The sequence below is a fragment of the Marmota marmota genome, unplaced genomic scaffold (genome assembly GCF_001458135.2).
Source record: "Marmota marmota marmota unplaced genomic scaffold, marMar, whole genome shotgun sequence".
NCBI classification, from domain to species: Eukaryota; Metazoa; Chordata; class Mammalia; order Rodentia; family Sciuridae; genus Marmota; species Marmota marmota.
The window spans coordinates 11,832,994-11,855,250 of NW_026000082.1; the positions used below are offsets into that span (position 1 = coordinate 11,832,994).

The following is a 22,257-nucleotide window of genomic DNA, read 5'->3' on the forward strand; positions in this document are numbered from 1 at the left end:
CTCATGTGGCAGCAAGTGACGCGGGGGTGTGGGCCTAATTAGAGACCGAGGCCAGGAAGACCCTTGGAGGAGGACCTGCAGGACAAGGAGTCAAAGGAGGATCAGGGTGTGCCGAGCAGAGGAGGAGCCTCTGCCAATGGCCCAAAAGCCACGGTGTGAGTTTGGGGGACAAAGGCCAGAGCAGCTGGAGCCAGGGGTAAGAGACAAGATGGAGCTGGTGCCAGAGGTCGGGACTCGCAGGGCCAAGCCAGCCTCTGAAAGGAGTTGAGTTTGTTTTCAGTGTGATGAGATCCGTGGGAGGGTTTTGGGCAGGAGCATGACATGGTGCAGTATGGGCACTCACTCTGCCAGCCAGGTAGAGAGTGGATTACAGGGAGGACAGGCGTGCCAAGGAGACCAGGTAAGAAGCCAGGTATGGCACAGGGGATGGAAGGTTGAGGAGGGGGTTTCAGTGGGAGAACAGACTAAGATAAAGAGGGTCACTGTGCACACACCACACATCTCCTGTGTGCGGCAGGAGCTCATTAATGCTGATTAGGGTTTGGATTATTTTGACGCCCCCTCCCCACCGTACGGCTTCCCCCAAATCATACCTTTGGAAAACACTAATATTTGATTGGTTCAAGTCCTGGTCCCGAGGCCCCTGTGACAATGCTGGATGCATCTTTCCTTGTGAGCTGGCCTCAAGTGGTGTCCCTATGGCCATGTGGGCTGCCTGCCTCCGAAGTAAGCCTGCCACGGGCCAGGTGTTTTCTGGCTCTGAAGCAATCCAACCCTTCTGGCTTTATCAGGGTGCGTTGCTGTCTGCATCAGGAGGGCGGGCGCAGGCTCTTGCACGTTTAGAGACAGCACCAACAGCAGAACCCTGAGAAACCATGGCAGAGGGAGGGTTTGGCCCCTGATCCGGCTTGTCTTCTAATTTGCTCGTTCCTGGCATGTGCATTGAGTCCCTGACCTGCACCAGAACCTGCTGGGGCCACAGAAATGAATCAGACACAGTCCCTGCCCTAATTTCACATTCAGGTGCTGGGGTGGGGTGGGGGTGGGGGGTGCGAATAAAGTACCCAATGTTCTCCAGCTGCTCCAGATTTTTGGTTATCAAACAGCTGTCCAGATAGGAAGCTCCTGGCACATGTAGCTAGGATTTTGCTTAGGAGTTTCCTAATTCCACAGTCTTTAAAACCCTCCCCTTAAGCAGGAACTCCCAGGCCGCTCATCCACCGGCCCCCTCACTGTCCAGGCTGTCTCCCAGCTATTCTTCTCTTCCTGCACCTTGACTCCAGCCACCCTGCACTTGGTACTGTTCCCTGACCTTTGATGTTCCTTTAGCTTGCACATTTGCACATACTTTTCTTTGTAACCTGAAATGCCACTTGTCCCTCTCACTACCTGCCTGCAAACTCCTTCCATCAAGGCCCAGCTGGAAAATCCACCTCTGCCAAACCTTTCTAGGTCCACTGCAGCCAGGTCCCCACAGGCATAGTGAAGCTGTCCCTCCACTGGCCCCCAGCCCTCCTGTCATCTCCTGATATGTCTGATTGTTGTGGGTCAGTGTCTTGGTTCAGCATTGGACCTAGAGCCCTTCTGGTCCATGTTGTGCCTGGATCTAGCAGAGGCCTGGCATAGAGGAGGGAGGGATTCAGCAAGCTGATTCCTTCCTGGACGTACCACTTCCACGTACCTGGAAATACCACAGACAGTGTGGCTTAAACAGAGGACATTTGTTTTCTCACAGCTCTGGAGACTGGAAGTCTGTGATCAAGGTGTCAGCAGGTTTGGCTTCTCCTGAGGCCTCTTTCCTGTCTTGCAGATGGCCATGTTCTTGCTGTGTCCTCACACGGTCTGCGTGTTGTCTGTGTCCTCTTCTTACAAGGACACCACTGTGTTGGATCAGTGCCCACCCACACGACCTCATTCTACCTTCATTATTTCTTTAGAAGTCTCCATCTCCAACAGTCACCTCCTGAGGTCTGGAGGGTTAGGACTTCAACACAGGGATTTCAGGGGGACAAAATCAGCCCATAAGAGGGTGACCAGTTGTTAGTGTGGCCGCAGCCTAGGAGTGTGAGAAGCTCAGGATGAGGCCAGAGAGGTTAGCAGAGTGATGGGCCTCAGCTAGACTATAGCCCCTGGACAGAAAGCCAAGGAAGAAGAGGAGAACCAGATCCCAGGCAGAGGGGTAAAGAGCAGGGCAGGAGTACTCCCTGGGGTTGTGGGAGGGGACATAAATATTGATTATGTTTATGGGATGTTCTCAAGGGCTATTAGCTCTGAGTTTATTTTCCAACATAAATAAAAGAAGATAACCATTAAGGACCTAAGTTCTCTGAGGCAACAAAATACCGGGACACTTATGAACATACAAACATCATCCCCTTCTTCATCTCTGAGACCGTTTTATGAAACACTCTCTTATTTAGATGGGGAAGCTGAGGCCTGGAGGGCGGGAGCAGCTGTCTGCAGTTGCTAGTCAGACCGCAGTAAAGGATGATCAGCCTCCTCAAGGGCGATCATGAAGAACTGAGGAGGAAGGACCTTCGCCCCTGGTTGGACTTGTTCTCACACAGAGTTGTTATGTGTGGTTCTTCATGTTCAAAATATAGATGACACATGAATATCTTCGCTGTGAAAAGAACCCAATCACACTAAGTTATAACCCAATGTACAAAATAAATGTGTCCATATCAATATAAAAATTATCAAAATAAGTAAGTAAAATGGAGCGAAGAGGGATGCCCTTTCTTGTGGAAGACTTCTAAATAATATAGGTAGAACCTGTGCATTCTGGGAGGTGGGGCTGAATTCACCACCTCTCGTCCTCCAACCTTTGAGGGCTGTCTGGATTTTATGCCTTGCCTCCAAAGAAGAAAACACAGAAACGGAAAACTAGTAACCCGACAGTAGAGGAACCTGGCCAGACACCCAAGGTTCAAGTCACCTGCAATGCCACATGGTGCCATGTGCCCCCTGATGAGATGTGACCAAAAGGGACACCCGCCCGGGCGGTATTCTTGCCAAAAGCCCATAATCTCAATTTAGTGAGAAGGGAATCCTCAGACAAGCCGGAAATGAGGGGGATTCTACCAAACACCTGGCCAGTGCTGATCAAGACTGTCAAGGTTACAGGAAACAAGAAATGACTGGGAAACTGTCACAGAGCAGAGGAGGTTGGAGAGACAGAGGTACTAAATGCAATGTGGGATTCTGGACTAAATCCTGGAACAGAGAAGGGACATTAATGGTGATGCTGAAAGAAGTCTGGGGCTTAGTTGATGGAAATATACCAACAATGGACTTTTAATTTTGTCAAATGTAACCCATGAATGTAAAGTGCTGCCCACAGAGGGAACAGGGTGAAGGACATATAGAAACTCTCTGTATTATCTTTGATACTTTTTGTAAATCTATACTTATTCCAGAAACTTTAAAAATTATTTTTAAAACATCTGGTAAACAAAGCCAGCCTTAGCAACTTAATGAGGCCCTAAGCACCTCAGTGAGACCCTGTCTCTAACAAAATACAAAAAAGGGCTGGGGATGTGGCTCAGTGGTTAAGCACCCCTGGGTTCAATCCCTGATACAAAAAAAAAAAAAAGAAAGAAAGAAAAAATCAGGTAAAGAGAGAGTCTCCCTGGGCTGCCAGTCCATACCCCCATCCAAAACTTCTCTCTAATTTAAGTATGTATCTGTATACACCTTTCCCCCATCTCTTTTCCCTGCAAATGCTCCTATGGAAATAGTTTCTTCTATTGGTTCATCCTGTACATAGGATGCTGCAACTCTTTTCTTTTCACCTAGCACTGTATCGTGGTGTTCCCATGTTTGTCCTTATGGATCTGAGCTGTCCAAAGCAGTAAACTCTGGCCACATGTGGCTAGAAGCACTTGAAAATACTGTTAGCCTAACTTGGTATGTTTTAAGAGTAAAATGTATACCACATTCCACAGGCACTACAAAGAAGAACATAAAATGCCTCATTAGTCATTTTTTGTTGATTAAATGTTGAAGTGATAATGCTTTGGGAATATTGGGCTCAAAGTATATTGTTAAAATTAACTTCATCTCTTCTTTTTACATTTTTAATGTGGCTACTGAAAATTTTAAAATTACATATGTGACTTTCATTGTATTTCTCTCTTTTGTTTTTTTCTTTTTTCCTGATACTGAAGACTGAACCCAGGGCCTTGCACATGCTAGCTAAGTGCTCTGCCCCTGAGCTACATCTCTAGCCCATTTAAAATTTTCTTTTGGGACAGGGTCTCACTAAGTTGCTGAGGCTGGCCTGGAACTTGCAATTCTCCTGCTTCAGCCTCCTGAATCACTGGGATTACAGATATGTACCTCCACATGTCATGAGCCATCCGTGGGCTGTGGGTGGACTATGTTGCACATTGTAGCCTAATGAGGGGATAAGTCTGGCATTGGGAACTTTCTGTGGCACCTCCACAGGGATTGAGTGCCTGATGCAGTGAACTTCCCCCTCAAGCTCTGCCAAAGATCCCATAGCACCTGAGATAAGTGTGACCTGAGAAAATGCCAATCAACCTGCTGACTGCAGGACATTTCAAAGCAAGACTCCGCCCTTGAAACCTTATCCCTGCCTTTGATGTCCCCCTTAAATAAACCTTCAGAGCCATCTTTTCTTTGTCTGGTTCCAGTGCCACGTGGACTATATCTATCAGGGACTTTGTTTTTGTAAATATATTTCTGGCTATTTTTGTTATGTTATTCACTAATGATTTGAGACTTTAAGTTTTAGGGTGGCTTACATCCTCCTGAGCAGGAAGAAGAACCCCCTAATAAGATGTTGGCAGTTGCCCTTGTTAACCACACCCAAGAGGTTACATACATTTTTATTGAACAATGCTGTTATATAGATTAAAACACACTTTTTTTTAAATCTGTGCATAGTATTCCCAAATCTAGTTGTATTTATTTAACCATTCTTTTTCTAATGTGCATTTAGATTGTTATTATTATATTTTATTTATTTATTTTTTTGGTACTAGGGATTGAACTCAGGGATACTTGATCACTGAGCCACATTCCCAGCCCTATTTTGTATTTTATTTATAGACAGGCTCTCACTGAGTTGCTTGGCTCCTTGCTCTTGCTGAGGTTGGCTTTGAACTTGTGATCCTCCTGCCTCAGCCTCCCAAACATCTGGGATTGTAGGCGTGAACCACCATGCCCAGCTTAGATTGTTTTAAAACTTTTGCTATTACAAAGTATGTTGCTGTTAAAAGCTTTGTACATGCCTGCTTTGTGTACATATAACAGTTTTTTCCTAGAGTAGAGGTTGGCAAACTAAGACCCACACACCAAATGCAGTGCACTGCCTGCCTTTTTTTTTTTTTTTTTTTTTTTTTTNTCCTGTTTTTTTTTTTTTTTTTTTTTATTTTTGTACCAGGGATTGAACCCAGGGTGTTGAAACACTGAGTCACATCCCCAGCCCATTTTTATATTTTATTTAGGTACCTCAAGTTTTATTGGAACGCAGCCACACTAATTCATTTGCTTATTGTCCATGGCCACTTTTGCATTACCATGGCAGGGTAGCATACTGTGACACAGACCATGTGGCCCACAAAGGCTAAAATTTTTACCACCTTCCCCTCCCCCACTATTTTTCAAAGTTTGCTGACTCCTGCTCCAGAGTCTTACCAGGTCCAGGTCCTGGAAGGTAGACTCTGAGATGGGGATTAGCACGTGGTGACTTTATTAGGGATTGCTCTTGGTGAGGTTGTAGAGATAAACTGGTTGCAATTCATTATGAAGACCTTTGACAGCCCTGTGGGGAACTCGGAAGCTGGCAGGGCCCTTCAGAGTTGTCCTGAATTGGGGCGGTGGGGCCAGGCCTTTCCAACCCTGAATCGACCTGCCTCACAAAAGGGGAACATCCTCAGGTGAGGTAACTCTCTTCAGTGGAGGGACATTCCCAGCAGGGCTGCTGGCAAAGAGCACTCTTGGCAAGTTGGGAAGAGGCCCATCAGGCATGGTGGGGGGACCCGGGGAGTACAGAATGGCATCCACTCAGTCCACACTTGTTCTGCTCAGCTCCAGGTCTTGGGTTGACTTCTGTGGGCCCTTTTTCTGGGAGAAACATAAAGCTGGGGGCGGGAGTTAAACTACAACTTCCACCCCTGGGATGGCTCCATGCTCCTCACCACCTCCCTCTTCCACTATCCAGTCTAGATTCCTCTTTCCCTCAGTGACTTCCATGGAGGCACGACCTAGAGACCCTCAGCCCTGAAAAGCCTGATCCTGTGGCTGCCATATCCTGCCCAGGCCACGTCACCTTTGCTGTACTTATTTTATAAATATCTGGCAAGGGAATATCAAGAGGTCTCCAAGCGGATCAATTGGCTACCAAAGATCTAACTTCTGCCTCCGTTGCTTAACAGCAGCCTGATGATCAAGGATAATTAGCTCTGAAAATGGCTACTACTCTCTTGCCTGCTGGTCCCTTGACACAAAGAGCTCAAAGTGCCTGGATGGAGTCACAGCTAAAAGTTAAGTAGCCATCTTGATGTTTCCAATGGAAGTGTTGTTTTCCCTTTGAGACCCAGGACCTCTGCCCCTGCAGAGCCCAGAGTTGCCAGGACAAATGCCCTAGAGGGTCGCTGGGAGTCATGGTAATAGTGAGCCAATCCCGCTTCCCATGCTCGGTTCCTGGACTCGTGTAGTTTCCCTATTGGAGACAAAGTGCCATGTAATTGTCTTTGATTAGAATGTGTGCTTCATCCTGGAAGATGACATCCTGTTCCTTCAGGGGGTCACATCTGAGCTGGTGCCTTCAAAAGTTTGTTCCAAGCTGGCAGCTCAAGAGTGTCATATGTGAAAGGATGAGTGGGCCCCGTGGCCATGTGTCCCCTACTACAGCTCCCGTGCTGAAGAGCCAAATGGGATCCCATATGACTCTCCTGTCATCTATAGATCCTATAACCTATTCCAGGTTTAAAACTCTGTAAACCCTTCAGGAGTTGTGCTGAATGAAGCCCTGTAAGCAACAGAGGCAAACCCTGGGATAGCTCTGTTCCAGGGGAAATGAATCACAGCTCCTTCCAGGGAAAGGGGTTTCATATAATCAACTCGCCCAGTGGCTGGTCCTTTTCCTTGCAGGGTGGAGATGTATCTGAAGCTGAGCGTTGGTCTCTGTTGCTGGCAGGTTGGACACACAGCAGCAGCAATAGCTTGGTGAGTGGGAGCTCATATGCTGATTTGAATGTGTCCCCCAAAAGCTCATGGATTGGAAACTTCCTCCCTTAATTCATATGTTAATGGTATTTGGAGGTAGAGCCTTTAGGAAGTGATTAGGATGAGATGAGGTAATGATCGTGGGGACCCATGATGGCATTAGTGGTTTTACAAAAGAGGAAGACCAGATCACACTTGCTCTGTCTCGCCACGGAATGCCCTTTGCTGTGCTGTGGTGCAGTGAGAAAAAAGGCCCTCCTTAGGTGCCGAGTAGATGCTGGCACCATGCCCTTGGACTTCCCAGTCTCCAGAACCGTGAGCCAAATAAAACATTCTTTATAAATCATCTGGTCTTGAGTATTTTGTTAGAGCAACAGAAAATGAACTAAACATCATGCTATTGGGCCCCTACATGTCTTCTCTCATGCCATGATGGTTACTCCACTTATGTACCTGTTGTGCCGGCTGTAGGGTAGCCTCAGAGAGAGACTGGGGGACATCACTGCATATACATGGTTGTTTAGTGCTTCTTCCATGTTTTCTGATAGGAGTTAACATGGAATACGAGGATCTCACACTTGGTGAGCACTCCCATAGGTCTATCCACATGTGTCTGGCAAAGTTTCCTTGACCTCAATTTTCCGATCTTACTCCTTCCTGACCTTGTACCAAGCAGCCAAGCCATTCTCCACTGTTCATGATGTCCACTTCACCTGGCCCCATTTCTTTCCATAAAAAGTGGATGACTAGGTGCACTACCTAAAGTTCTGCCTGTTGGAAGGATTTCCCCTTCTGCTGTCTTTTAAGGACATCCCTATGTGAACTTGAGGCCACACACTGGGCAGCCACGGTCTATTTTTGTCGTGCTCACACATCCTGACCTGATTCACCTGTGAACAAAGCTTAGCTCATTTTTCTTCTCCATCAGTTGAATATAAGGTGCTCCCCAGGCATCCATGGGTGTGAGCTGGTGCCAAGGTGGTGGAGAACATAGAGGCCTGGGCCACCTGCTCATGATGCAGCTTGTCCCCTGGCCTTGCTATGCCCATCCCAGTTGTACTTCCAACTTATGAGTTGTTGCTGGACTTTTCTGACCTTTGTGACTTGATGAATCCAGTAAGATCAGTTCATCCTAGCAGCTTTGGCTACATGATCAACTTGATGACCCACGGTCAGATACCAGAACCCTGTGGCAAGTCAGAAGCTGTTTTTTGTGGAGTGTACAATTCTTGGCTACAGATGGCATGGCCCTGCTCCAGATTCCTAGGGGTCAACATTGTGATGACTCTCCTATTGGGCCTTGTCATAAACTCAATGGGTGTCTTTTCCCACCATAGATAGCTCAAACACCCCAGGTTCTGCCAGCTCATATGGCCCAAGCAGCATGGCCGCTTGTACAGTAGCCTGGACCTGCTGCCGAGCCCTTTACTCTCTGAGCCCCTATAAAACCCAGCAGCTTTCTGTTCCATCTAGTGTAGGGGTGGAGCAATATTCCCAGGTGTGAATGTATGCTGCCTTCCCAGCCCAAAGGCCTGCCAAACCCGTGCTTCCTTCTTAATGGTGGGAATGGCAGATGCAACAATTGGTCGACTTTATAAGGGATGTCCCTGGCATATCCAGACCCCAGGTCCCTAAAGATTTCACTGATCTGTCAGCCCCCTGTATCATCATAGGGTTTTCTCTCCACCATTCCCTGCAAAGCCTATCTAAGGCTTCTGATAGACTTGCCAGGTTTTGCTCCTGTGGACCAATCAGCTGATGACTTCAATCTCTGGGCTCAGCGTGATGTTCTGTAAGATGTCTAGGCTGTACAGGTCTTTTCAGGCTAGGCTGTGAGAGGGTAAGAGCCTTAACATCCCTGGGGCAAGTCTGTAAATGTATACTCTTATCTGTTCCAAGTGAATGTGAACTGCTCCTGATCTTCCTGTGATAGGGTAGAGAAAGAAAACCCTCACTAGCTCCACAGCCACACACCAAGAGCCTGAGAACATGATAACGTGCTCGAGGAAAGACACCACATCTGGCACGGCAGCTGCCCGCAGAACTCTCGTGGTTGGTCTTGCTGCAGACATCTTCTAGGAGCCACCTGCTTTATGTAGGGGTCAATCTAGGGGGTTAACTAGAGAGGCATGGGGATCTCCACCCCTGTATCCTTTTTTTTTTTTTTAATATTTATTTATTTTTTTTAGTTTTCGGCGGACACAACATCTTTGTTTGTATGTGGTGCTGAGGATCGAACCCGGGCCGCACGCATGCCAGGCGAGCGTGCTACCGCTTGAGCCACATCCCCAGCCCCCCCTGCATCCTTTAGTTCTCTAAGGACGGCATTAATCTCTGTCATCATCTGATCACCAGGGAGGCTGAGCATCTTTTAACATTTTTATTTCCTTTTCTTTGAATTCCCATAAGTCATAGTTGTTTGCTTTTTTAAAAACGGTCCATTTATTTTCTCTCTCCTCTGCTAGACCATGAACTTGAGGCCAGACACTGTCTCAATTATCCCTGTGATCCCTGTACCTGGCACGGAATTCAACAAATATGCACTGAATGAGTGACTTCAACAAGATGAAAAACAGCATTTGATTGGACATCTTGGTCTTCTAGGATCTTGAAACCAACATACCCAAGTTATGGGTAGTCCATCCCTGACAGCAATTGTATCATTTTGGGTAATTTAAAAGAAAACACAATGTCATCCAATCAAACCATCTCTCCTTTGAAACCAAGGCAGTGTCACTGAACTAATGGAAGCTCCCAAAGCCTTGTTTTTCTGGATGGACTCCCTTTGATAGCAATAATGGGCAGTAACAAACTGAGCCCTTGCCCCATCTGGCTGTGATAAACGCATCCAAAACACATTACAAAGCTCAGAGTGAGGCTGTGAGGCCTGAGGCTGCTGCAAAAGAAAACCAAGGTTGACAGGCACAAGTTTAAGAACCCGACATTGTATAAATGAGAAAATGCCAGCTGCCTGTTCTCTCCCCACCGACGCGGTAAGTGTGTTATCTGAGCCTCCTGCCATTTTTCAAGCCTGGGACTCTAATGGTATCTGTTTGGGCAACTCTAAACTTCAATTAAAAAAAAAAACAAAAAAACTCTCATTTACTGTGTTCTTTCCTTTTTAAAAAAAATTTGAGTTTTTAAAATAAATGTTCAAATTTTTCTTAAATATGTTTATGCAGGAACTTTTTTTTAAACAAATCTTTTTAAAACACACATCTAATCAGGTCGCTCAGCTCCTTAAAAACTTCTCATGGTCTTCCACTGTCTGGAGGCCAAGGTTCAATGTCTTTGGTGAGGCCTCCAAGGCCCTTGTTACTGTTTTCGCCCATTTCTCACCACAATTCATTCCTGAGCCCTTAGACTTCAACCACGGCCCCTTGTCTGCCCTCAGAGGCCAACCGTATGTTTCACACCTTTATGCTTCTGCACAGCCTTGGTTCAAAGATGAGCTCTTCTCTGAAGATGTTCTTCCTCTGAGTCATTAATCACTCCTTTCTCTATTGTCTCCATATTTGAAATAAATGTCTAATCACCCAATATGCTCTACCATCATTATCTACTTGTGTCTGTCTCACCAGACTAAGAGCCCCTCAAGGTGGACATGATATCTCATTTACGGCTGTTTCCCCAGTGCCAGGCTAGTCCTGGCACAGAGGAGAGGAACAACTTTTGTTTGTGGAGTGAATGAGTGAAAATACAAAGACTCTGTCCCTAACCCAAAGAACCAGGACTCCAATTTAGGACTCCAGCATGAGAAGAGGATCAACAAGCCGCTGGTGTAGACTGATGCTGCTTACAAATTTCCTTAAGTGACTGAAAGGGCTGTAAGGCACACGCGCACCGAAACTCACAGGTAACTCAGAGGTGCCAGGAACTTTTCTCACTCCATTCTAGGAGCAACCCTTTCATTTTTAACAGACTAAAGCCCAGAAGTGCTTCTTGGTGGGCGGGCAAGTGTGGATGGGTGTCTGCAAGCCTCCTTCCCTTCTGCAAGTGCTCAGAATAGCTCCATTAGCGTTCATGGAAATTCTGCACATGCATCAAGGAGAAAACAGCCACAAATAACACAGCCCGCTTTCCAAATCTCCAAAGCACATCTCTGCAATCATTTTACTTTCCAACTATCACTACTGAAGCCTTTCAGCCAGAAAGCAGTGTTTTCAACTTACTCTGGGTTCCCAAGTTAGCAGAACTCTTTGGTTGTTTATAAATGAAGCTTCCTACATCCACTCACTCTCCCTGCCCCAGCTTCTGTTAACACAAAAACGACCAGTTCCTGCTGGGAATCAGTCAAAGGCCTTCACCTGATTTTCAGGACACTCCAAATATGGTCCTGATTCTTGCCTTTCTCTCCTGCCTCATCTCCAGCAACTCTCCTGCATGTGTCCCCCCACTCCAGCCATACAAATCATTTTTGGGGGCGTGGGGTATCAATTGAACCCAGGGGCACTTAACCATTGGGCCACCTCCTCAGCCCTTTTTACTTTTTGAGATAGGGTAGCACTAATTTGCCTAGAGCCTCACTAAGTTGCTGAGGCTAGCCTCGAAATTGTGATCCTCCTGCCTCAGCCTCCTGAGATTACAGGTGTGTACCACCATACCCAGCCCAAATCATCTTCCAGAAATCTCCATTTTTGGGTCTTTCCTTACTGTCTTCTCTGTAGGCATGCACTTCAACTACCCAATTGATTTCTGCCCTTTAAAACTGCACAGAAGTATCATCTCCTCCAGGAAGTATTTCCTGGTTGAATTAGATGCTTCTCCTCTCCATCCACAGCCACTCACTCAACTAGGCAATAATGGCTATGGAGATCCAGCTTGTGCCAGTCTCTGTTTCAGGTGCTGGAGATGCTGCAGGGAACAGAACAAAGCCTCTGCTTTCCTGAAACTTAGATTCTTGAAGCAGGAGAAAGACAATAAAGAAATGAAGAATTGTGTCAAGGGATATGAAATGCTCTGCAGAAAAATAAAGCAGAGTAGAGTATTATAGAATATTTGGGAGGGAATATTACTCAGGGAAGTCAGTGAAGGCTTTTCTGATAAGGGAAAAAGACTTGATCCAAGTAAGGGCAGGAACATGTAGACATCTAAGGAACAAGTACTGCTATCAGAACAGTGAGTGCAAAGGCCTGAGACAGAAGCATGCTTAGTAAGTAGGTGCAAAGCAGCAAGGGAACCAATGGGACCACAGAAGCATAAGGGAGAGCATAACAGGAAATGAGGTCAGAGGCAGTCAGAGGCCAGATCATGCTGGGCCTTGTAGGATATGGTAAGGATTTTTTTTGGTGGTGCTGGGGATTGAACCCAGGGCTTTATGCATGCAAGGCAAGCACTCTACCAACTGAGCTATGTCCCCAGCCCTATGGTAAGGGATTTTACACCAAGAGAATAGAAGCCACTGGGAGGTTTTAAGCAAAGAAGAGATCATTTGTCTTACATTTTAAGAGACTCGTTTTGGCTACTCTGTGGATAACAGAGGAAGGGGGAACCATGCAGAGTGCAGACATCTGGACATTCACAAATATTTATTGGCTACTACTATGGCCATGCACTGTTCCAGGCACTGAAGATACCCAGTGAGACAGGATCTCTGATCAGTCAGGGAGGATTTACAATCTAGTGGGGAGACAGAACTGACATAATGACAGAACACATGGATATGTCTAGAAGAGTAGACAGGGTACTGTGGTGAGGGCAAGAAAGGAATTAGGCGGGGAGCAGCACTCGAGGAAGGGAATGCTCAGTTGCTTTAAGAAATACGATGTGGAGGGGCTGGGGATGTGGCTCAAGTGGTAGCGCACTCGCCTAGCATGCATGAGGCACTGGGTTTGATCCTCAGCACCACATAAAAATAAAATAAAGATATTGTGTCCACCTAAAGCTAAAAAATAAATATTAAAAAAAAAAAAAAAAAAGAAATACGATGTGGAAGAACTACAAGCAGTCTGGTGAAAATGGAAGGAAGTGAGAACGGAGAGGAAGGCGGGGCCAGATCACAGGTGGCCTTGTACACCAGCACGAAGGTGCTGTACTTTATCCAGAAGGTAACAGCGATCGATCCACTGATGGGTTTTAGCATCACGGATGTCCACGGAATATCTAGGAGATACTGCTGAAAACAGGGCACAGGTGTGGGCTGCAAATACAAACTGGAATCCCATCGGCATCTAAATGAAGCTTGAAAATATGAGAGCTGATGGAATCAACTAGAGACTATATACTATATACCATCAAGCAGACCAAGATCATTGTGACCCTGAGTAAGTTACTGCCCTTTTCAGAGCCTCACCTTTCTCATCTTTAATCGGGTATTTTCTTTTTGTAAAATGCTTCCACAGTCCTGGGCACACAGTAAGTACTCAGTTATTATTCTAGCTCCAGGAGTGACTAGCAGTGGCAACTGGACAGCATATTGTGCTCTAAGCCTCAAGGTCTCACTGCAGCCACTGCTAGGTATCCAGCATGCCCCATGGAATGGGCACCCGGTAAACGTTGCTCAGTAGTGAACAAATCTAAAAGATTGGAACAATACTTACCAAACACAACGGAATTAACAGGGTTTTCAAAGACTATATATATAAAGATGCATGTCAATAAATCCTCTTAGGAAAAGCACCAGGCATTTGGGTAGACATTAGCCCTTCCTCCTGTCCTCGCTTTCCAACCCATCCCTTTTTTCTTTAATTTTAAATCTCCCCCTTGTAATTGGCTCCTTCCTTTCAGACTGCAGACATGCACCTGTCTCCCCTAGTCTGAAAAGCTTTCCTTGGGTCTTATCCCTTCCCTCAAATTCTCATCCTGCCATTCTTTAATTTTACCAACTGTACCCCTTCGCAACCCAGAACACTTTTCAGTGAGGAAACCACACCTTTTGTTTTAGAACACAAATCTCAGTTTAATAGTACTTTAAAAAAGGCAAATATCATTTACATCATTCTTTGAGCAGGCCTGTACATAGGTATTTCACTTTTTTAAAAATATGCATTTTTTTCTTACCACAGTAATTCATTGCAGAAGAAATTTCATTATGTATGTTCTACAGAGCCCTAAACCAGAGCCAGCGTATTCAAATAAACCCCGAGGTGTAGGGAGGCTTCGGGCCAGTTGCTCATTAGAGGCCTCAGCATGGGGGCTCCGGAGACCCACACAGAAGGTCTTCCAGGGAGAGCTGAACCGTTCAGATAAGTGAGCTCTGGAAAGCAGGGCTGGTCGGCGGGCTCTGGCAGGCTCACCCCTGGGGTAGAGCAAAGAGAACAGACAGGGAGTTCTGAGAGGCACCGGAGCTGTCTAAACTCAGGGGGATGGAACCGAGTGAGCAGCAGCGGTAATTGAGTTTCAGTTACCTGCAGGGTGGCGAAATAAAGTGTTAACTTCATCTGCCTGACATGGGGGAAGTTTAGAGGTGTCCTTGGCATGCTCACAGTGAAATCCGTCACCCTTTCACTGTGTTGGGTGATGGCAATCGTATGGCGCTTCCTAGTGACAGCCTGCGTGCATCCTGTTAGGCAGCACCAGCGCGTGGTGGCTAATGAAGCAGGTTCCCGCAGGCCTGTCTCCCAGGGCTCCCCGCATCCTCTGTCTGAAGGAATGGCACCATGGGAAAATTTAGCACAGCCAGCACCAGCCATCACCCAGACTCAAAAGAGTCTTTGAATGGCAGAGAGAGGCCCATTTTCCTCTCTGCCCAGCCCAGGGTTGGAACCGTCCTCGGGTCACTTTTTGTGGGTCTGTACAAACGTGCCGACGGGCAGCGAGCCGTTCTTCACCTGCTCCCGGATTTCAGCTCGGTGCTTTAATGTGAAGACCAGAGCTCTCACCGTCCGCCGGTATGGCCCATTAATGAGGCGGGAGCAGAGATGAAACGTTTCCCGCTCAATATTTTCAACCAGTAGGTGATCCATCTAAAAAACAGCAAAATTATCAAATTAGGGCCTTGCATTGCATAAGGATTAAAAGTAAGAGAGGCTGCAGCACTCTGCTCGAGGCCTCCATTAATCAACTGAAATTCAAGGACATCTACTTCCTGTCACAAGAGAAACAGGAAGAGCAAATTAATTCCACCCTGGCAATTAAGGAACAAGGCCATGTGCTTTGTGACAGGGACCTCATTCACAACCCCTGCCGGGTGGTAATATTTGCCATTATAACAGGAAACTGGCTTGAACTAAGCAACGGGTACTGGGCCCTGTACTTCACCAACCAGGAAACGAAGTCCAAGGATAATAAATCAGTGGAGCAGTTCATGCTTCTTTTTGTTTTTAAAGGGCCTTTTAACCCCTTACAGCATTTTAGAAACACTGGGTCTGGATCCTAAAATGTGCATGAGGCAGTTTATAAATCACTTTTCCCATCTAATGCTCATAACTCTTATTATCACATTCTATAGATAAGGAAACAGGTTCAAAGGTAAAAGATCAAGACTGTACAGCTACTGAGAGACAGAGCTGGAACTCTGCCCTAGACCTTGACTGCAAAGTTCACGGTCCTCCCCTTTTGGCACCCAGCGGCCCCCTCAGCGTTCTGAGACCCATGCAGATTCAATTAAGCAGAACAGGCCTAGGCGATGGGACCTGGAGCAATTCTGGGGTGGTCTGGCTCATACTCAGGCCACCCTGAGGTCACAGACCTAATCAAAGCAGACCAGGTCTGGAATTATGTCCACATGGTCTGGATCCAGGCCAGGTCAGGCTGCTGATCAGAGACCCCCAGCCCATCTCCCCCCACCACCGTCCCCGGCCTAAGCGCTCTAGCTGTTTTCATGCTCCTCTACGCCACGGCACCAGCACTCGTTCCCTTAGAAGACACACCTTTCCTCAGGAAACACTCGGTGTTTGTACGTCAAAGCTTAGGCAAACATACCCCCACGGAGAAACCAACAAAAACCCTAGCACAAAGGACTGAAAGTTCTTCAGGCTACCACTATGTCCTGAGCTTCCCTTGGTCATTATCATAATGTCATAATAATCTATATTTTGAGTTTGTCTCCCCTGGTAGTAAGTTCTTTGAAAAGAGGAACAAATTTTTCTTACTCCCTCTTTCCCCTTTATTCCTTCCCTTCCTGCTAGGCATTTATTTGAATATTTATTCAGCATCTATGACGTGCCAGGCTCTGTGCTTGGGTTGAGGAACAGCAGTGACTGGGGTAGGCACAGCTTTTATGGCCATGAGGAGAAAAGGCAATAAGAGAAACAGGTGGTGAACGGGGATCATAAGGGCACTGAGTGCTAGGAAAGGGGGTGGGAATGAATGCCGAGGAGCATAGCCACAGGGAAGTCACCTCACTCAGAAGGGCAGCACCTGGCTTCAGGAGGAAATGATGTCTTTCCTAAACTGAAGGATTCCAGGATCTGGCCAGGTGAAGTGGGTGTTTGCTTTGTGATCAGTTCAGTGAGCCGACACACACTGTTCTGTATATCCTATACTTCTATGTAAAAAGGATAAAAAGGAAAAAGCCCTGGTGTGGTGGTATACACCTGTAATCCCAGCTACTTAGGAGGCTCAGGCAGGAGGATTGCAAGCTTAAGGCCATCCTGGACAAATTAGTGCAACCCTATCTCAAAATCAAATAAAAAGGGCTGAGGGGCTGGGGTTGTGGCGTAGTGGTAGAGCACTCGCCCAGCACGTGAGAGGCCTGGGTTCAATCCTCAGCACCACATAAAAATAAATAAATAAAAGTATTGTGTCCAACTACAACTAAAATAATTTTTAAAAAAATGGGGTGGAGGGGTTGTGGCTCAGTGGCAGAGCACTTGCCTCACATGTATGAGGCACTGAGGTTGATCCTCAGCATTACATAAAAATAAATAAACAAACTAAAGGTATTGTGTCCACCTACAACTAAAATATGTGTGTGTGTGTGTGTGTGTGTGTATATATATATATATATATTTTTTTTATTTTTTTATTTTTTTATTTTTTATTTTTTTTTTTTTTTAAGGGCTGGAGGTGTAGCTCAGTGGTAGAGTGCTTGCCTAACATGTGTGAGGTCCTGGGTTCAATCCCCAGTAAAACACACACACACACACACACACATCATACACACAAGAGGAAAAACAAAGAAAGAGACACCAAAAATAAAAAGTCTTATCTGATATTTGATAACATGTCCTAACATGTGAGACAGACACAGAAGGAATAAAAAGAGAAACTCTGAAGATACAAGAACCAAACAGGGAGCAGAATAGGACTGAGAGAGAAAGAGAGTGAGACAGAATATGAATGCTGTCAGGCCCAGACATAAGCCGAGGTCTACTAGGCAAAAGATGCTCATGAAAGCCTGTGGTCCCAGTGGCTGGCTGATTACCTTCTAGGTCTGGGCTGGAGGGAGTGGACTTGCCACCATAGCTCTCTAGAACCCACAGAGCTCAAGTTTTTCAAGTCAAGGGTTCCTGAGTAGACGATGCACTAGTGAGTCCCTGGCCTGAGGCAGCCCTGATACCAGACTACGTTCGGAGGCTGGCAAGGTGGCTGCCTAGCTGCCCAGCATTTGACCCATAGCATTTTCCAGAGAGGCTCCTGTTCTAGTATGAGGCTGGTTACTCACCAAATATTTAGAGATTCACTTAGTTTAACAGGTAAGAAAATCTTTCTTTAAAAAAGGGGCATGCTTATAAAGGAAAAAGGGTCTGTGTGTTTATAAAAGAAAGTCATAGCCATTCCATCAAATTGTGCTATTATAAAAAAACAAACCCAAATCTGAGAGTGCCTTGGAATTCATATAACTGGCTGCTCATATATCTTAATCCAGCAAATAGAGTTGGTACTCTGAGTCTGGCTGGTTCTTGGAGACACAGCACATAAAAGATCTGACCCCTCCCCTCTAGGAAGCCACAGCCTAGAAAGGAGATGGAATGTATAGAGAGCGCCTGGCGCAGCTTGACAGAAGCTAGGCCCGCGGTGTGATGGGAATAGGCAGTATCTAACAATTCTCACACATGCCTCTTGCTAAATGAGGGACAATGAAATGAAGAAATGCAGAAAAATGTTTGTGATATTAAAATATAAGTCATAAAGGAAAATAATTCATCCTGCACCATTGTGTATAAGAAATTCATTGCACAAAGTGAAGAAGGCCTATCTTGTAACAGCCTTGGGTAATCCAAACTTGCCCAAGTTGATAAGCCCTTTCCAATGGGTCCTAACTTGGTGCTTTAGGTAAGTAAACCCTTTTGGATAAAAGGATCAGTTTCACTGAGACCCTGAGAAAAAGAGATTTTGCTATGAGATACATCTGTAGAAATGGGAATGGGAACAGAAACCCTAGAAGAGATCTAGCGATTTGCTGTATTTAGCAATATTTCTCTCTCTCATCCTCTGCCTGGTCTCTCTCACACATTTTTGCTCCTCTCCCTGGGTCTTACTCACTACCAATTTTAACTGCCTGGTTCTCTCCTCTTATGCTACACATCTCTACCCACACCTTCTGCTTCCTCATAACTCCTCCAACATCCCTTCTGTTTCAATACTTGCACTGATGTTTTCTTGGTATTTCCTAGTTCCCGTTTCTCGGAGACAGAGAATCTGACATGCCTTCCTTATCTATTTGTGTCTGTGTGTGGAGCGTGTGTAATTCACTTGTCTAATCCTGGGCAAACTGGCTTTAGCTGGGGAAGATATAAAACATGCTCTTCTTCACCAGGGAATAGATCTGGTGGGAAATGGTGCCATCATCAATCATGATGTTTGCCACATCTGTAAGCTCTATAAATGCAAGGAAATAAGGTCTTCTTCTTTTGTTAACCATAGGAAGTGTTCAATAAATATTTGTTAAATGAATGTGCTTCTTCCCCATGTATACCTACCTCCTCTCCTGCCCTCTCAATAACATCATGCATAGCAGATGAATGTCTTTTTATTATGTGTTTTCTAGTTAGCAAAATCCTTCCCAGATTCTTATACCAGAGTTAACATTTCCATACTTTGTATGTCTATACCCCTTGCTGGGCTTACACCACTACTTCAGACTGCCTCATGTTTCTGTTTATTATTTACAGGCTCTCATTCAAAAGATGGTAAGCTAGCACTTCTCTCTCTCTCTCTCTCTGTGTTACTGGGGATGGAACCCCAGCCCAGGAGATAGCAAGCTTTCCTAGGAGAGGGACTGCAGCTCATTTATGTTTGTATTTTCCCCTGACACCTAGTAGAATCCCACTAAACATTCAATGAATCAAACATCCACAAGAAGCAAACTTTGTGTGGGTTTTCTGATAGCGTGATTGGATTTGTATGTATCAACTCACACTTCTTTTTGACCACTTGAATACATTTATGAGAGAGCTGGTCAAAGCCAAGGGTGCAGCCTGAGGCCATTAAACAAAGAAAAAAACTAACAGTCCCATATGAGAATGTACCCCTGACCTGGATCTCATTAGCACCATCTGACAACCAACTGAGCCAACCAGCCAGTGTTTCATAACTCTTAATGATACAGGCTCACTTTGAGAATCAGGTTCATTTTTTTTAATGACATAATAGGAAAATGATCACAGGACATGAGGTAGGAAGGAGAGTGGATAATGAGGAAGGGGAAGTAAGAGAATGACACCACAGGGGATGTTCATATGAGGAAAGATCTAAAAGACGGAGAAGAACAAAGAAGATCCGGAAGGGAGATAGTAAAGGGGAATAGAGCTTGGATTTGAACGATGGAGTTTTTATTCATCTATTCCATTATTCCAAGAACAAGAAAATAATCTATGAATCTAGAAAGCAAGATCTGTAGGGTAGTAAAGAGATGAATCTTTTGGCTGTGTGTATATTCTTCATTTCTGACTTTTACTATTAAAGGATATAACTGAAACAACATGGAAACATCTTTTTCTACAAAGAATATAATGAGTAGATTTGGTATTTACAAAAACACATGCTAGGATCAAATTGTAAAAGCTTTTAAGTCACTGGGCCAATAACTTACCCAACGGTTTTACTACTATTGCCTGGTGTCTGATTTGAATGCACTCCACATTGATTACTGTCAAAGACCAGATACTGGATTAGATGGTTCATTGATTTACCCTAATATGGAAATGTCTCATGATGATAGGTGCTAGGGTTAACCCTACGAAAAAGTGTTTGTATTTACATTTTCTTACATCCCAAACGAACAAAAATACCATCAAATGCTATTTATGCAAGAAAAACAGATTGATTTTTTTTTGTTTTGGCCAAGGAAGGCAGTAAGATGCATACTTTTAATTTTTAAAATTTACTCTTTGGGAACAAAACCATTCAGCTATGCTTAATCTGATATTTTTTCCAATTACGATGGAAAGCACTAACGAATGTATCACTTTTTTAACTTTGCTTTGTAACACTTGAGTGCTTACCACTTGATGTGCCATTTAAAGGATAATTAATGGATAAACTAAAAGGATAATTATTATGGAGTTTAATATAGCAGGCAAACTGCTCATTAATCCTTACAAGCATAGCTTCGTTATTATCATTTACTTAAAAAGATACCACAGGGAACTGGTATTTACCACCACATTAACTACATATTATATACCCACACTGTATGTTTCTACAATAATTTTGGCTTATTTAAAAAATGAATTTTATTTAAAATAGCATGTCTGTTGGCTAATCAATACTCTGGAAAGTTACTTATAACCTACATATGTTTTTCTCTCTTCCAATATTCATACTGAAGCTTCATTTAAAAGAAGTTAAGCAAACTTACTAAATAGCAATTCCCTGCACCATCAGATAGACATTAAAAATTATAAACATGAAAAAATGAAGATATATAGAAAAGGATATATAAAATGATGTTAATTGAAATTGATCAAGATTGAAGAGAAAGCACAAATGTAAATAATCATGTCAATTTTATGCAATGTTATTTAAATAATCAATAAAAATCTTACAGAATGTTTGGTATATAATTTGCTCTAATAATAATTTGCCCAGCATTCATTTAAAAAGCTATAGTAATTTTTACTGAAAAAGGAAATGCACCAAAATGTTAAGATTATGCCTGGGTGGTAGGTTCAGTGGAGATTTTTCCCTGCTTTCTACAGTTTTCTCATTTTCTATTCTAAGTTTTCTTTTTTAAACTAAAATCTTCTTTTCAAAAAGTAAATAATATATCACAAGTCCACCTACTCTTCTTTTGTAGATAAAAATTCAGATAGAAGTGGTAAGGTTAAAAAGAAAAAAAATTTTGACAATGTAGTAACAGATCTAACACTTCAGCAAGACTTCTAAATTCCTTCCTTTATTAAAAATAATTAAATTATCCTTTAAGGATATTTTAATAAGGAGAGCCTGGGATATCCTGGGAAGAAGAAAAATATAGATGTTTTTGCTTATTTAGCTTTCTGTCACTGTGACAAAATACCTGACAAAATCAACTTGGAGGAGAAATCTTTATTTTGGCTTATAGTTTCAAAGGTTTCAGTCCATGGATAGCTGGCTCCACTGTTTCTGGGCTTGGGATGAAGCAGAGCATCAGGGCAGAATGATGAGAAGAGCAAAGCAGCTCACCTCATAGCAGCCAGGAAACAAAGTCCAAAGAAGAAGCCAGGGATAAGATATACCTTTCCGGGGCATGCTTCTAGTGACCTACTTCCTCCCACTAGGCCCCACCTTCTACAGTTTCTACCACCTCCTAGAACTCTATTCAATTATGAATCCATCAATGGATTAATCCATTGAAGAAATCAGAGTCCTCATGACCCAACCACTTCCCAAATACTTCACCTCTAAACATTGCTGCACTGGGCACCCAAGCCTGAATTCAACACATCAGAATTTGAGAGATGTTTCTGATTCAAATCATAACAATGTTATATATCTGATTTTTCCAGAGTATTAATTAGCTTGCAAGATTTGTTGTTTGGTGATGATTAATACCATTATAAATGAGCAAAAATTATTCCAGCATGTATACTTCAAACCACTAATATCATCTCAACTTCTGGCTATGAAGATGATAAGGAATATATTTATGCAATTGATTTTATGCCTTAGAATTAAAAGTAGGGGGGCTGGAGATGTGGATCAAGCGCTAGTGTGCTCGCCTGGCGTGCGTGCGCCCCGGGTTCGATCCTCAGC

At 44.4% G+C, this 22,257-nt stretch overlaps 1 protein-coding gene across 7 annotated transcripts in view; it reads right to left on the reverse strand.

Annotated features, from left to right (window-relative positions):
* Positions 1 to 14,069: 14,069 nt before the first annotated feature.
* The window catches only part of Tceanc2 (transcription elongation factor A N-terminal and central domain containing 2), a 37,424-nt gene continuing 29,236 nt past the window's right edge, over positions 14,070 to 22,257 (reverse strand). For all 7 annotated transcript variants that reach the window (XM_048815339.1, XM_048815340.1, XM_015484961.2 and 4 more), the window contains exon 5: positions 14,070 to 15,101. In XM_048815339.1, coding sequence (XP_048671296.1) covers positions 14,913 to 15,101 — 189 coding nt within the window. In that variant the 3' untranslated portion in view covers positions 14,070 to 14,912. The remainder of the gene's footprint in view (positions 15,102 to 22,257) is intronic.